Here is a 14,449-nt window from a genome sequence, read left to right as displayed (position 1 = left end):
TGTTAGAGCTGGTTTTCATATTACTTTGAAAAGTACATTTCATACTTTGCTTTAATCCTGTCTTACTACAATAGTTACAGCTTATCTTTCTGGTAACCACCAACAAGAATGCAGTCTCTCTTTCTGTCCTATTGTCTGTTGCTGGGTTCTCTTGCCTGGCCCATGGAAGCTTTATATAAAAAAATAATAAAAACATGCTCCACTCTCTGTGTTGGTGATTATATGTTCACTTTCATCAGAAGTGTTCATAAATAATTCAATCAGTAAAAATTAGAGCTGCTGTTGAAAACTGTTCAACATTCATTAATAGTTTAAAAGATTCTTACTGTTATCATTGTGTTTCCTCCACCCAAAAGTCCTCCAGCCCTGATCCAGACAGATGGAGCCGCAGTAGCAGCTGCAGAAAACCTCAAATGAAAGGCAGAGACAGTTAGAGTTTAGGATTTTAAACATGAGACTCCACACTGAGCAGAAATGTTTGATCAAACAATATCAAATAAATATGATGATCTTTCCTCAGTGTTGTTAGAAAGATGATTTCCATAGAGAGGGTCCACTTTGCATCATGAGCCCATGCTTCAGTGCTCTGCTAGTGTTTATAGTCCTGTGAGTTTAACACTTCATGACTGAGAGCTGCTGTCCCACAAACTTCACCCACAGCAACCATGACTTTGGTCTCCATCTTCATCTGGACACTGGCGCTCTGGACGAGAGGTAAGAAACCTTATTAATTTTGTGTTTGTTTTATATCTGATGTAAGGTTAATAATTTATGTAAAATCAAATGTCTCATCTGAAAGTAATATTTTTACCTTTAATATCTGTTTATTTCTCCATCATAGATTCCTTTGGAGATATAATTGTGACTCAGTCTCCAGCATCTCAGTCTGTTTCTCCAGGAGACACTGTTACTATGAGCTGCAGAGCCAGTCAGAGCATTAGCAGTAGCTATCTTGCCTGGCATCAGCAGAAACCTGGAGAAGCTCCTAAACTCCTGATCTATAGCACATCCACCCGTCAGTCTGGAGTCTCAGATCGTTTCAGTGGCTGTGGATCTGGATCTGACTTCACACTGACCATCAGTAACGTCCAGACTGAAGATGCAGGAGATTATTACTGTCAGATTCACCACTATATCAGTGGCTGGGTGTTCACACAGTGAAATAGAGTCGTACAAAAACCTCCCTCAGTCAGAGACTGCACTGCTGCCGCTGCACCCTACTGCAGGTGCTGAGGGGGAGGATGATACACACAATAACACACTCTGTGGAGGAGAGACACAACTCACTAACACACACCTCCACACACAATAACACACTCTGTGGAGGAGAGATACACACCTCACTAACACACACCTCCACACACAATAACACACTCTGTGGAGGAGAGACACACACCTCACTAACACACACCTCCACACACAATAACACACTCTGTGGAGGAGAGACACACACCTCACTAATACACATCTCAACACACACAATAACACACTCTGTGGAGGAGAGACACACAACTCACTAAGACACACCTCCACACACAATAACACACTCTGTGGAGGAGAGACACACACCTCACTAACACACACCTCCACACACAATAACACACTCTGTGGAGGAGAGACACACACCTCACTAACACACACCTCCACACACAATAACACACTCTGTGGAGGAGACACACACCTCACTAACACACACCTCCACACACAGGAGGAGAGACACACACCTCACTAGCACACACCTCCACACACAATAACACACTCTGTGGAGCAGACACACACCTCACTAACACACACCTCCACACACAATAACACACTCTGTGGAGGAGAGACACACACCTCACTAACACACACCTCCACACACAATAACACACTCTGTGGAGGAGAGACACACACCTCACTAACACACACCTCCACACACAATAACACACTCTGTGGAGGAGACACACACCTCCACACACAATAACACACTCTGTGGAGGAGAGACACACACCTCACTAGCACACACCTCCACACACAATAACACACTCTGTGGAGCAGACACACACCTCACTAACACACACCTCCACACACAATAACACACTCTGTGGAGGAGAGACACACACCTCACTAACACACACCTCCACACACAATAACACACTCTGTGGAGGAGAGACACACACCTCACTAACACACACCTCCACACACAATAACACACCCTGTGGAGGAGAGACACACACCTCACTAACACACACCTCCACACACAATAACACACTCTGTGGAGGAGAAACACACACCTCACTAACACACACCTCCACACACAATAACACACTCTGTGGAGGAGAGACACACACCTCACTAACACACACCTCCACACACAATAACACACTCTGTGGAGGAGAGACACACACCTCACTAACACACACCTCCACACACAATAACACACTCTGTGGAGGAATGTCTCCAACATGATCACACACACAGTTCAGTTTCACAGTTTGTTGAACCACTGAAAAGTTAATGATCTCTCTCTAAATCTAATGCTCTGTTTATTGAACTTGTAAGAGATGATCACCTCAGTTTCTCAGTAGAGTGTTCAGTGCTAAATACGTCATATCTGCAGGTAGGTGTCCACTTCTGTCCACTGGATATTTATGGTGGTCTCCTGAAGGTCTAAGAGATTCCTACAGCATCCAGAACATTATCAGTCTCCTATTGAACTGTGGCCTGTGACCCTTGGAAGCTGTTGTAATCTGCTGTGACCAGTGGAGTTACGGAAAATTAACCAACACATTCATCACCACACAACAAACCTTTATTTTTATATTTAAAATATATATTTGGCTCTTTTTAATGTAGTCAGTTTTTCTATCAATTTGTGCCATTTTTAAAAGCACAAGCAAAGTACCATTTCTTTTCAAACTATTGTTAACACAAAGCCCCTGAAGAACTCAGTTAACTCAGAGTCCAGATGTAGCTGTGTCTCTTCTGTGTCGTTGTCGTGTGTAAATATGTTTTCAGATGGCGCAGGGTAAAGAATGTTCTTACAGATTAAGCAGCTGACAGTGGTGTCACTGTTCTCCTGGAGGCAGTGTGCGTAAATTTATTAATGGTTTTGTTCATTTTTAAATCATTTTTCTAGGAAATAATATTGTGACGACAGCAGATCAGTTGGATTTTTACTGAATAATTAGCCTGAGAATGAGGTGAGATTTTGGCTGAGTTCCCTGTCTCCATTCTCAGTGTGAACCCACCAGCCCTGACCCCCACCGCCCCGTTCACTGCACATAAAGATTCTAATCTAAACATCATTATTAAAGTCATTATTGTCATATTTCAGTTGTTTGTTTCCTTTTAATTCCATGTTTATTATGATTTTTTTAACAGTTTCTGGTATTTTCCAGTTGTTCTCTCAGCACCACTCCTACCTCCTGTGGTTCTGCTCACTCGTGTGTTTGTGTGTTCACTCCCAGAGATGGTGTAAATACAGAGAATCGATTTCCTTAAGGATATTAATAAGGGTGACTCCCCCTTTTCTTCTCCTCGCTGTGATGGATGATGCTACAGATACCCCCCCCCCCCCTTTACCCAGAGTGCCTTGCTGAGGGTCTGGGTGCTGCTGTGACTCTAGTGTCCATTCTCCTCTTTCTGCACTGGTCAGAAGTCCCCCCCTTCACCTGAGACCTGTCCAATGTCCAGATCAGTAGCACCCCCTGTGGAGAGGATCCAGACAGCAGACAGAGCAGAGAGAAGGGTCCCTCAGACAGCTGCAGAGAGGAGGGGGGATGTAGAGCGACAGAAAGCTTCATCATTGGAGCTAATGAACAGAAAACACATATACAGCATTAAACACTGTCTGCAAGCTCCGCTCCATTTCATTCAGTTCTGTTCATTCACTGGGATCCACTGTTACATTCACATGGTCCAGTGTGGACTACGAAGGCAGTCTTAATGGAGCACAGCTGGCCACACATTCCCTCAAGGGCCTCTCAGCACAGTGCTTGTAAATGTGTAACATCTGGCTCGTATCATTTGGTGTTGGAAGTGAATGAGCTAAATGCAGTAGCCCATGAGTAAATAAGGGACAACACTAAGATCAACATTACCTCAGAGGAAAAGTACATGTTCTTCACTGATTTAAAGCTGTGGTGTAAGAGTTTAAGGAATACTGTAAAAACTCTTCATAATGAACATTAAACTGTGTGTATTTACTCAGTAACACAGCTCAGATCAACTGTGACACTAGTATTAAATTACAGTTGTGTGGCTTCTGCTTATGAAAATATTCACATTTAATATTCAGTGAAGACAAATGACTCATTTTACATTCGGTAATTTCAAATATGTTGTCCTTCAAAACACACACACACACACACACACGCACAAAATATACACACACACACACACACACGCACAAAACACACACACACAAAACACACACACAGTCTCACGTTTAAAATAGTATTTTTTATAGTCTTATATTTAATTATATGTAAACAAAATTATTTTTTATAATTCAATTATATTTTTAACATTCCCCTCATGATACACTAAAATAGAGGAAATACATTCATTTCCATAGAGAGGGTCCACTTTGCATCATGAGCCCATGCTTCAGTGCTCTGCTAGTGTTTATAGTCCTGTGAGTTTAACACTTCATGACTGAGAGCTGCTGCCCCACAAACTTCACCCACAGCAACCATGACTTTGGTCTCCATCTTCATCTGGACACTGGCGCTCTGGACGAGAGGTAGAAATGTGGGGTTGTATTTCAGTTTTGAAGATCAACATTGAAACCCTTTCTTGAATGATTTATTTTGAAATTACAATAGATTGAATTGCTTTATTTTTGTGTGTATACAATTTAACATTGATATTTATTTCTCTCTCTCTATTAGGTTCCTTTGGAGATATAATAATGACTCAGTCTCCAGAATCTCAGTCTGTTTCTCCAGGAGACACTGTTACTATCAGCTGCAGATCCAGTCAGAGCATCAGCAATGACCTTGCCTGGTATCAGCAGAAACCTGGAGAAGCTCCTAAACACCTGATCTATTACTCCACTATCCGTCAGTCTGGAGTCTCAGATCGTTTCAGTGGGAGTTATTCTGGTACAGACTTTACTCTAAAAATCACTGGAGTAAAGCCTGAAGATGCAGGAGATTATTACTGTCAGCAGGGTTACAGCTATCCGTTCACACAGTGTTAGAGCGTCGTACAATAACCTCCTTCAGCTGTAGAGGAACTGCTCTGAGTCAGAAACACTCACTGATCTGTGAACAGCTGCTAAAGCTGCACTCAACTGAACTCATCAGCTCCAGAACACTACAGTAGTGAAGAGTGTTCTCTCTTTGGGGAGTTTTCCTCACTGTGGAACAGGGATTTACATCAGGAGATGGAGTATCTCACTAGGAGCAGAAGCAGATAAACACTACACACTGTACACACTACACACAATCTTCACAAGCTCTACACACCGTTACTAATTACATTAGAGCTTGACTTTCAGCTTCATTCATTAATCTATTCACACTGCATCATGTAAATTTACTGAATTAAATGTTAATATCAACTTAACCGAATAATGTAATGATGTTACACCACTGACCTACAGTGACCTTTGCTCTGATCTAACATTATGTCAGTTCTTCTACAGTTAGATCTTCTTAATCTGTGTGTTTTTGTATAATATTAGAAACATTTTTCTTCCAAAACCTGTCCATTTCTATCCATCCTTAAAGCCGTCTGTCTGGGGTTCATGATGATTCTGCATCTGTCCAAAAATGTTCAGCTTGTTTCAGTCAGTCACACTCAACACATCACTCAGCACCGCACTGAATCTACAGCTACTCCCAATTTTAACAACAGAGATTGTACTTTTTAGTGAACTGTATGATGAAGAATCACTGAGATTTTATTCCTCACCAAGACACTGCTCAAGATTAAAGCACAGTTCAGATTATTGAGCTTTTAACTACACAACAATACTGTGTTTCTATGTGATGTCACTATATGAACAAACAATGATCAGGGGGTCCTGACCACTGAAGAGCAGGGTGAAAGGGGGCTAACAAGGTATGCAGAGCAACAGCTGGACTACAGTCTGTGTGTGCACTGCATTCATACATCTGCACAGATCTGATTGGTCTGTGAGTTTACTGCACTACAAAGCCTTTACAATAAAAACAGGAAGAGTTCTGCCGCTGAAAATGAACACTGTTAAAATTAAATCATTCTCATAGTTTATCGGTAGGGGCCCGCATTTGACAACATCTGGGTCCAGACCAGGACCGTGATCAGCCTTTTAGTGACCTCTGCCTTAAAGGATAAAAACCCTGCTCAGAACATACACAAATGTAGTGTGGCCTTGGCTAGTGCTTAGATTAGTGTGAGCCCGACTACGCCACCTAGGGAATTTCGCCCTAGGAAATAACCCCAAGTACTTTCCCAAAAGCACACAGGTACGTTCCAAAAAAAAGAGAAGAGACACGAAATGGAGTTCAGCGTACAAAGTCCTTTACTCTCAGTTGTCTTGCAACATTTAAAATAACGATTTTATTAATAAGTTTTAAAAAAAATAATAAAACAAAAGAATACAGTGGGGTTTTACCTACTGACTACTAAAAATAACCCCTACAAGGTTATTAACTAGATTCGCTCATCATAATGATCCTACCATTTGCGTACATTTTAACTGGGTTCCAGCAGACGCTATCCTATACAGAGTTCCAATACTAGAGACTATAAAACCCACACACAGGTTACCAAAAAGAACCCCCTTGGGGTAGTGACTTCACACACAACAGATCGAGTGCCCAGAAAAAGGAAAAAAATGTACAAAAAGGATAACCAGTAAACCAAAGGGACACTCATATACCAGGTTGCTCTGCAAGAACAGGTAAAAATACACAAGTACGTTAAACAGGCAGATCACATGCTTAAAAGGACTGTAATACCCACAGCCCGAACACCATCCAAAATAATAACCAAAATAAAATGGGTAATTTAAAAGGCAAGAAAAACAAAAGAACTCAATAACAAACAAGAAAAACCCACAAGGGCAAATAATCAAAATAAAAGAGAACCAGATAAAACAAGATAAGTGGTTCGACCCCACAATGTATCCACACAGACAAAACAGCAGGAGACTAGGAGAAGCTCTGCTCCACACCACCTGGGCCACCTCCGATGGCGACACCCCAGAGCACCTAATAAAAGGAGCATTTTAATCATAAAAATATAAAACCGTAATAATAGGTGGGATAAAGCTAGCCATGTGCTAAGCACACATACCCTCTGTGCCTCAAACTCTTAAACCCATCTATAACTAAAAACATTCACCAGCATAACTAAAAGAATGGAATTTGTACCTTGATGCAGCTTGAAAGCCCACTCGTTCTCAGGCACACCAACATACATCAACTGCCTTATATGCACTGTCCCGGATTAGAGCTGCCGCTAACGGCAAGCAACGTGGTGAATCGACAGGGGGTGTGACACCTGTCTTCTTTCCAGTAAGATCGTCCAAGACACTCAGAAGCAAGCACCGCAGTACCGCGACCCAAAGAGTAAAAAGTGGGAGCTTAGCCTACCACATGCTAACTGCGTGTATATATACACTGGAGCTAATGAGCAACAGCATGACCCAGGAGAGAAAGGGGAGGGGGGGGCGGGGGGGGGGCGGAGGAAGACTGCTCCTGAACTACGGTGGCTGCACAAGCCCAAAAATAACTAATGGCCCAGTGACAGCTCTACCTGCTACATTCTACCCCCACATTTTGTGTCGGCGTCCCGTCGACAAAATATTACCCAACACATGGACTAACACCAGGGTCTGAAGTGTACAACAGCCATACTACCTGAATCAGATACCAAAGGTGCCGGGTTAGGAGCTACACTTGCCATGGACATTGGTAGATGATGAGGGTTCCTATGCTGGCCTGCTGTTACTCGAGTTGTTCGTCGCCTCTTATCTAACACTTGCTCAGCAACTTCTACCTCAGATATAACAGGGGAACCCGGACCACTAGGTCCAGCCCTGGGAGGAGGATTGGCTTCAACTGGGTTAACCCCTGGTGGAACTGGAATGGGCAATGGCTCCTGGGACCCAGCTTGAGGATAACCTACCACTAGCCACTGACCTAACTCTTCCTCCTCTGACTCTGAACCATCTTCTATGTTTGGGTTCCCTACTGGAGGAGATGCTGCAGAAGAGTTTGGAGAAACTAACTTTAACATTACCCGGTGTACCTGCCGGACCTGGCCCAAGTCTTGCAACGGGGCCACTGAATACACCACACACCCAGGTTCAGGTACTTTTACTACCTGGTGAACAATGGCACTCCAAGCATCCTGGATTTTCTTACGTCCACGAACAGAATGATTCCTAAGATAAACCAACTGGCCTACCTGCAACTGGTCAGCTAAAAAACCCTGATCATGACGTTCCTTGCGCCGCTGTGCTGCTACCAACAACCTCTCCCTTGCCCCTTTGAAAGCAACCTGGAGACGCCTCTGATGCTCCTGAACCCAATCACCAACTGCTCTACCCTCAGTCTCTGGGACCCTACCCAACAGGAAGTCCACTGGGAGTTGGGGTTCTTGGCCAAACAAGAGAAAATATGGTGATTCCCCTGTAGACTGATGAACAGATGAATTATAGTTAAAAACTAACTGAGGCAAATAATCTGGCCAATGGCTCTTCTGTTCCTGGGATAATGTGCGCAGCAGGTTATGCATTGTCCGATTAAATCGCTCACACTGGCCATTGCCTTGTGGATGGTATGGAGTAGTTCGTGTCTTCTGAATTCCATACAAATCGCAGAGCTGATAGACAAGAGAACTCTCAAAGCTTGCACCACAATCTGAATGTAAACGGGCCGGGACCCCATAACGATAAAACCAGTGCTGAACAAGCACCCTGGCCACTGTCTGAGCCCTTTGATCTCGAGTAGGAATCACTTGAGTAAACTTAGAGAAAACATCAGTTATAACTAAAACCTGTTCAGTACCATCCCTAGCAGGCTCCAGAAAAGAGAAGTCAATGGCCACTACCTCATTTGGTCTCGAAGCCAAAAGGTGTCCCATTGGAGCACGCAACTGTCTCTGTGGGGGTTTAGCGATGGTACACCTCTCACATTGCTGACACCACTGCTTAATATCATTAGCCATTCCAGGCCAATAACACCGCTCCCTTACTAATGCTGTAGTACGCTCTACCCCTTGATGGCCATGCTGGTTGTGCAATTGCTGCAGCACTTCCTCCTGCAGGCATTCTGGAAGCAAAAGCTGCATAATCTCTTCTCCACCATCTGGCTTTAGAATCCTACGGTACAACAAGTCATTACGCTGGACAATCCCATCCCATTGGCGAAGGAACCCCTGAGTCCGGGTTGACAAGTCTTCCCTCACACTCCGACTAGGTAGTCTATGCTCCTGCCAAAAAGAATTAAAACTGCGGATAGCTGGATCGGCTTCCTGCAAACACTTCAGGTCCCCAAAATCACGGGAGGGAAAAGCAGAAATAAAAAACTGAGCTACTGATGAAGGGGCTGCCTCCCTACCCGGCTGCCGAAGAGCCAGAGGCAATGTCACACCACCCACTACTGAACCCTGCAGCTCTTCTGGCGTGGGCATTCTCTGCCGAGATAAGGAATCAGCATTTTTATTTATACGGCCTGGCCGATAACGGATAATATAATTAAATGCTGACAACTGAGCAACCCAACGCTGCTCTGTAGCACCCAACTTGGCAGTATTCAAATGGCTCAGGGGGTTATTGTCAGTCCAGACAACACACTCCTGACCCCAAAGATACTCACGAAATTTTTCTGTCATTGCCCACTTCAAACCCAAAAACTCCAGCTTCATTGAGCTATACAACTTTTCATTAGGGTTGAGGCTACGACTTGCATAGGCCACGGGACGCACTCGACCATCCTGTTCCTGGGAGAGCACTGCTCCCAAGCCCTGGTGACTAGCATCAACCTCTAAAATAAATGGAAGCGAGAAGTTGGCAAAGGCAAGTGTAGGTGCGTTCACAAGCTTGGACTTAAGGGTCTGAAAGCTGGTCTCACATGGCTCTAACCAGAAATCTGACAACTGGGAACCAGGGCCCTTCCTAGTCCTTGTCCCACCCAATTCAGCAACTAAGCGGTGCAAAGGAGCAGCCATTTTTGAAAACCCCTTAATAAACCGCCGGTAATAACTAGCAAAACCCAGGAATGAACGCAACTCTGAAACAGACGTGGGACGGGGCCAGTTAGCCACAGCAGATACCTTCTCAAAATCTGGGGATACTCCCTTATCAGACACCAAATGACCCAGGTACCGGACTTGATGGCGGAAGAAACAACATTTCTCCAACTTGGCCTTCAGCCCGGCTTGATCTAGTCGATTTAGCACCAACTCCAAACGACTCAAGTGCTGATCTAGGTCAGAAGAGAACACAATAATGTCATCCAGATACAGCAACACTGATTGGCAATTCTGATCACCGAATATCCTTTCCATCAGTCTCTGAAAGGTGCTAGGGGCATTACACAACCCAAAAGGCATGCGATTATATTGGAATAGACCAAAGGGGGTACAAAAAGCTGTCTTTGGGCGATCACCCTCCGTAACTGGAATTTGGTTGTACCCACTAGCTAAATCCATTGTCGAAAACCACTGGGCACCTGATAGGGCATCTAAAGTCTCCTCAATCCTAGGCAATGGAAATGCATCCTTCCTGGTTTTGCTGTTAAGCTTACGGTAGTCAACACACATCCGGAGGGTACCATCTTTTTTTCTAACCAGAACAATAGGCGAGGCATAAGGACTACAGCTTTCCTGAATAACCTGATTCTCAAGCAGCTGCTGAATGTGAGCCTTAACAGCCTCATAGTCAGATGGCGGGATGCGTCTGTATCTCTGTCTTACTGGCACCTCATCCAACAAAGGGATGTCATGGGAAATCAAACCCGTACAGCCAATATCCCCTTCGTAGGAAGAGAACACTGCAGCATACCTACAGAGAAGGGACCGCACCCTTCCCTGATCTATTGGGGACAAAACAGACAGATCCAATGCGTCAATTTGCTCCAAAAATTGAACTGGGCTGAGCTGTTTGAGACTGAACCTGGGCAACCACCGTAGGGGGCTCACTCATTTCCTCTGTAACTCCAAGAGGCAGACTCACAACCTGTGCGCTAGTCAACAATCCTAAGGGACGGCGTGGGGGCAAAACAACCCTAGAGCAACCCACATTTACCAAGGGGACATACACGGTCCCTCCGACTACCTTGACTAGAGAAACAGCAACCAACAAGCCATCAGGTAAGGCACTTAAAGTATCAGGAGGTTCGAACAAAACCCCAGTAGTGCACTCACTGAGATGACTGGAACAGGTGGCAGCAACCATCTTGAATGTACCTGCTGGTATATGAATAGGTCTCCGCCCCCTAACCCTAGCTACCCCTGTGTCTTGTATAGAGGACCTATCAGAAACCTGATGACAATACTGCAGGGCTTGCTGCCAAGGTGGGGATGCGTGCACAACTGGCGGTAGGTCAAACAATGCAGGGCCATGCTGACAGAAGAGTTCCTGATAACACTCTCGAATGACGTTCATACCCAACACGCCAGGGACTATAGGTGAGGTACTACAACCTGGGGGATCTTTAATTACCAACCAACCACGGTTAGGGAGGGATTTTCCAAGTACCTCCACGGTTAACTCAACGTAGCCCACATAGGGTATTTCTAGCCCATTAGCCGCACGAAGCTGCAACCACCGGCAAGAACGCAAATCACCCTGAATGTGTTGACGAAAGAAACTCTCAACTATGGTTGAAACCATCGACCCTGTATCAAGCAAACAGTTCACCACCACACCGCCCAATTGAATAGCCACTTTTGGGCACTGCCCAACTAAGGACGGACTGGTCAACTGAAGTAAAGCAGGCTGTGAGGTAGAGCCAATACTGTCCCCTCCCACGGTGTGGCTCTGCACCTGGAAGGGAGCTAGTTTTCCGCCGGCTGAGAATTAGGGGCTGCACGACTCTGAGGAGGAGTCCCTATTGGGTGCACTGAAACACGTTCATTATCACAGTCGCTGGCGTAATGCCCTGGTTTTTGACAGCGTCTACAGATAATATTAGGCCGGCTAGGACCAGTAGGCCGAGAAGAGGCACCTAATTTAGCGATGCTCTGGGCTAACTGATTAATCTGTTCTTGCTGTTTAAACAGCATAGCCCTTAATTCTGTCATCTCAGAAGATTTAAAATTATCTGCAGCATGCTGAGCCTGATAAGACTCCCCAGACATCTGCAGTGCACACATAGAGGGGACAGAATAGCTCCTACCTCCCCCATTATCAGCTGACCTACTCTCACGCTCCCATCGGATGGCCGCTGCCCGCACCTGCAGCATAGAAAGTGCTGGTGTCTGACGAATCAACTGCTTTAGCTCCCTACACAAGGCAGAGTCTAGAACACTCTCCACAAACTGGTCACGAACCAACATATCAGCATCCGGTACTACAGAAGGTGCACACTGCTTTATTTTTTCCATAAGGGCTAAAAGGGCATGAGAGTACTCCTGTAAAGATTCCCCTTCCCATTGCTTACGGTGAAAGAAACTCTCCTGCAGGGCAATATATGACTTCGAGCACCCATATAGCTCTTTAAGGATAGATAGAATCTTCTGAGGATCCTCCTTTTCCATTCTAGGCCTATACCTTATTTCATCCTTAGCTTCTCCTTCTAGATGATCTAACATAAAATAAGCCTGATCAATAGGCGCCAAATGGCGTGCCCGAATGCTTGCCTGTACCTCTTCACTCCACTCTTCTATACCTATACCAGCCCTGCCTCTAAACACTGGGCATTTACGCTCACGAGGAAGGTACAACACCCTTTCGACTGGGGTAGGGTTACTCACCAGCCCTCGAGATTCACCACCACTACTGGGACCTGGCTGAGACTGGGAAGAAGCCCTTTCCTGTAAAAGGCGCTCATTATCTGCCCGGAGCTGTTGCACCAAATCCCTCATTTCCTGAAGCTCACTGGCCATCATAAGGACAGAAGGGAAAGAAACAAATAAGAAAATGAATTAGCTTAACACCTCCTTACAGGCACACAAGTACAATCCTTGTGACCCAACGTCAACTGCTGTTTTGCCTTTGAATAAGAACAACAAGACAACACAACTGAACTCCAAAACACGTCTCTGTTTCTGGATCCTGCCGACTACGCCAAAAATGTGGCCTTGGCTAGTGCTTAGATTAGTGTGAGCCCGACTACGCCACCTAGGGAATTTCGCCCTAGGAAATAACCCCAAGTACTTTCCCAAAAGCACACAGGTACGTTCCAAAAAAAAAAGAAGAGACACGAAATGGAGTTCAGCGTACAAAGTCCTTTACTCTCAGTTGTCTTGCAACATTTAAAATAACGATTTTATTAATAAGTTTTAAAAAAAATAATAAAACAAAAGAATACAGTGGGGTTTTACCTACTGACTACTAAAAATAACCCCTACAAGGTTATTAACTAGATTCGCTCATCATAATGATCCTACCATTTGCGTACATTTTAACTGGGTTCCAGCAGACGCTATCCTATACAGAGTTCCAATACTAGAGACTATAAAACCCACACACAGGTTACCAAAAAGAACCCCCTTGGGGTAGTGACTTCACACACAACAGATCGAGTGCCCAGAAAAAGGAAAAAAATGTACAAAAAGGATAACCAGTAAACCAAAGGGACACTCATATACCAGGTTGCTCTGCAAGAACAGGTAAAAATACACAAGTACGTTAAACAGGCAGATCACATGCTTAAAAGGACTGTAATACCCACAGCCCGAACACCATCCAAAATAATAACCAAAATAAAAGGGGTAATTTAAAAGGCAAGAAAAACAAAAGAACTCAATAACAAACAAGAAAAACCCACAAGGGCAAATAATCAAAATAAAAGAGAACCAGATAAAACAAGATAAAAGTGGCTCGACCCCACAATGTATCCACACAGGCAAAACAGCAGGAGACTAGGAGAAGCTCTGCTCCACACCACCTGGGCCACCTCCGATGGCGACACCCCAGAGCACCTTGATGCAGCTTGAAAGCCCACTCGTTCTCAGGCACACCAACATACATCAACTGCCTTATATGCACTGTCCCGGATTAGAGCTGCCGCTAACAGCAAGCAACGTGGTGAATCGACAGGGGGTGTGACACCTGTCTTCTTTCCAGTAAGATCGTCCAAGACACTCAGAAGCAAGCACCGCAGTACCGCGACCCAAAGAGTAAAAAGTGGGAGCTTAGCCTACCACATGCTAACTGCGTGTATATATACACTGGAGCTAATGAGCAACAGCATGACCCAGGAGAGAAAGGGGAGGGGGGGGGGGGGGGGGCGGAGGAAGACTGCTCCTGAACTACGGTGGCTGCACAAGCCCAAAAATAACTAATGGCCCAGTGACAGCTCTA

General features: G+C 44.8%; 1 protein-coding gene and 2 gene segments (V, D, J or C); 2 read left to right on the top strand and 1 right to left on the bottom strand.

Moving 5' to 3' along the window:
* The first annotated feature begins 665 nt into the window (after positions 1 to 665).
* Positions 666 to 1,161, top strand: LOC136694869 (immunoglobulin kappa variable 3-20-like). The segment is given in 2 exon segments: positions 666 to 714; positions 842 to 1,161. Coding segments are annotated over 2 exon segments (369 nt in total).
* Positions 1,162 to 4,677: 3,516 nt separating this feature from the next.
* Positions 4,678 to 5,185, top strand: LOC136694868 (immunoglobulin kappa variable 1-39-like). The segment is given in 2 exon segments: positions 4,678 to 4,726; positions 4,875 to 5,185. Coding segments are annotated over 2 exon segments (360 nt in total).
* A 1,939-nt stretch (positions 5,186 to 7,124) lies between these two features.
* The window catches only part of LOC136694867 (uncharacterized), a 16,663-nt gene continuing 9,338 nt past the window's right edge, over positions 7,125 to 14,449 (bottom strand). Inside the window, exons 3-6 of the mRNA XM_066668704.1 lie at positions 12,321 to 12,494; positions 9,705 to 11,015; positions 7,849 to 8,840; positions 7,125 to 7,184 (exon numbers count right to left, since the gene is read on the bottom strand). Coding sequence (XP_066524801.1) covers positions 7,125 to 7,184; positions 7,849 to 8,840; positions 9,705 to 11,015; positions 12,321 to 12,494 — 2,537 coding nt within the window. The remainder of the gene's footprint in view (positions 7,185 to 7,848; positions 8,841 to 9,704; positions 11,016 to 12,320; positions 12,495 to 14,449) is intronic.

The sequence above is a fragment of the Hoplias malabaricus genome, chromosome 4 (assembly GCF_029633855.1).
Source record: "Hoplias malabaricus isolate fHopMal1 chromosome 4, fHopMal1.hap1, whole genome shotgun sequence".
In the NCBI taxonomy this organism is placed as follows: Eukaryota; Metazoa; Chordata; class Actinopteri; order Characiformes; family Erythrinidae; genus Hoplias; species Hoplias malabaricus.
This window is presented reverse-complemented; position numbering and strand designations above follow the sequence as displayed.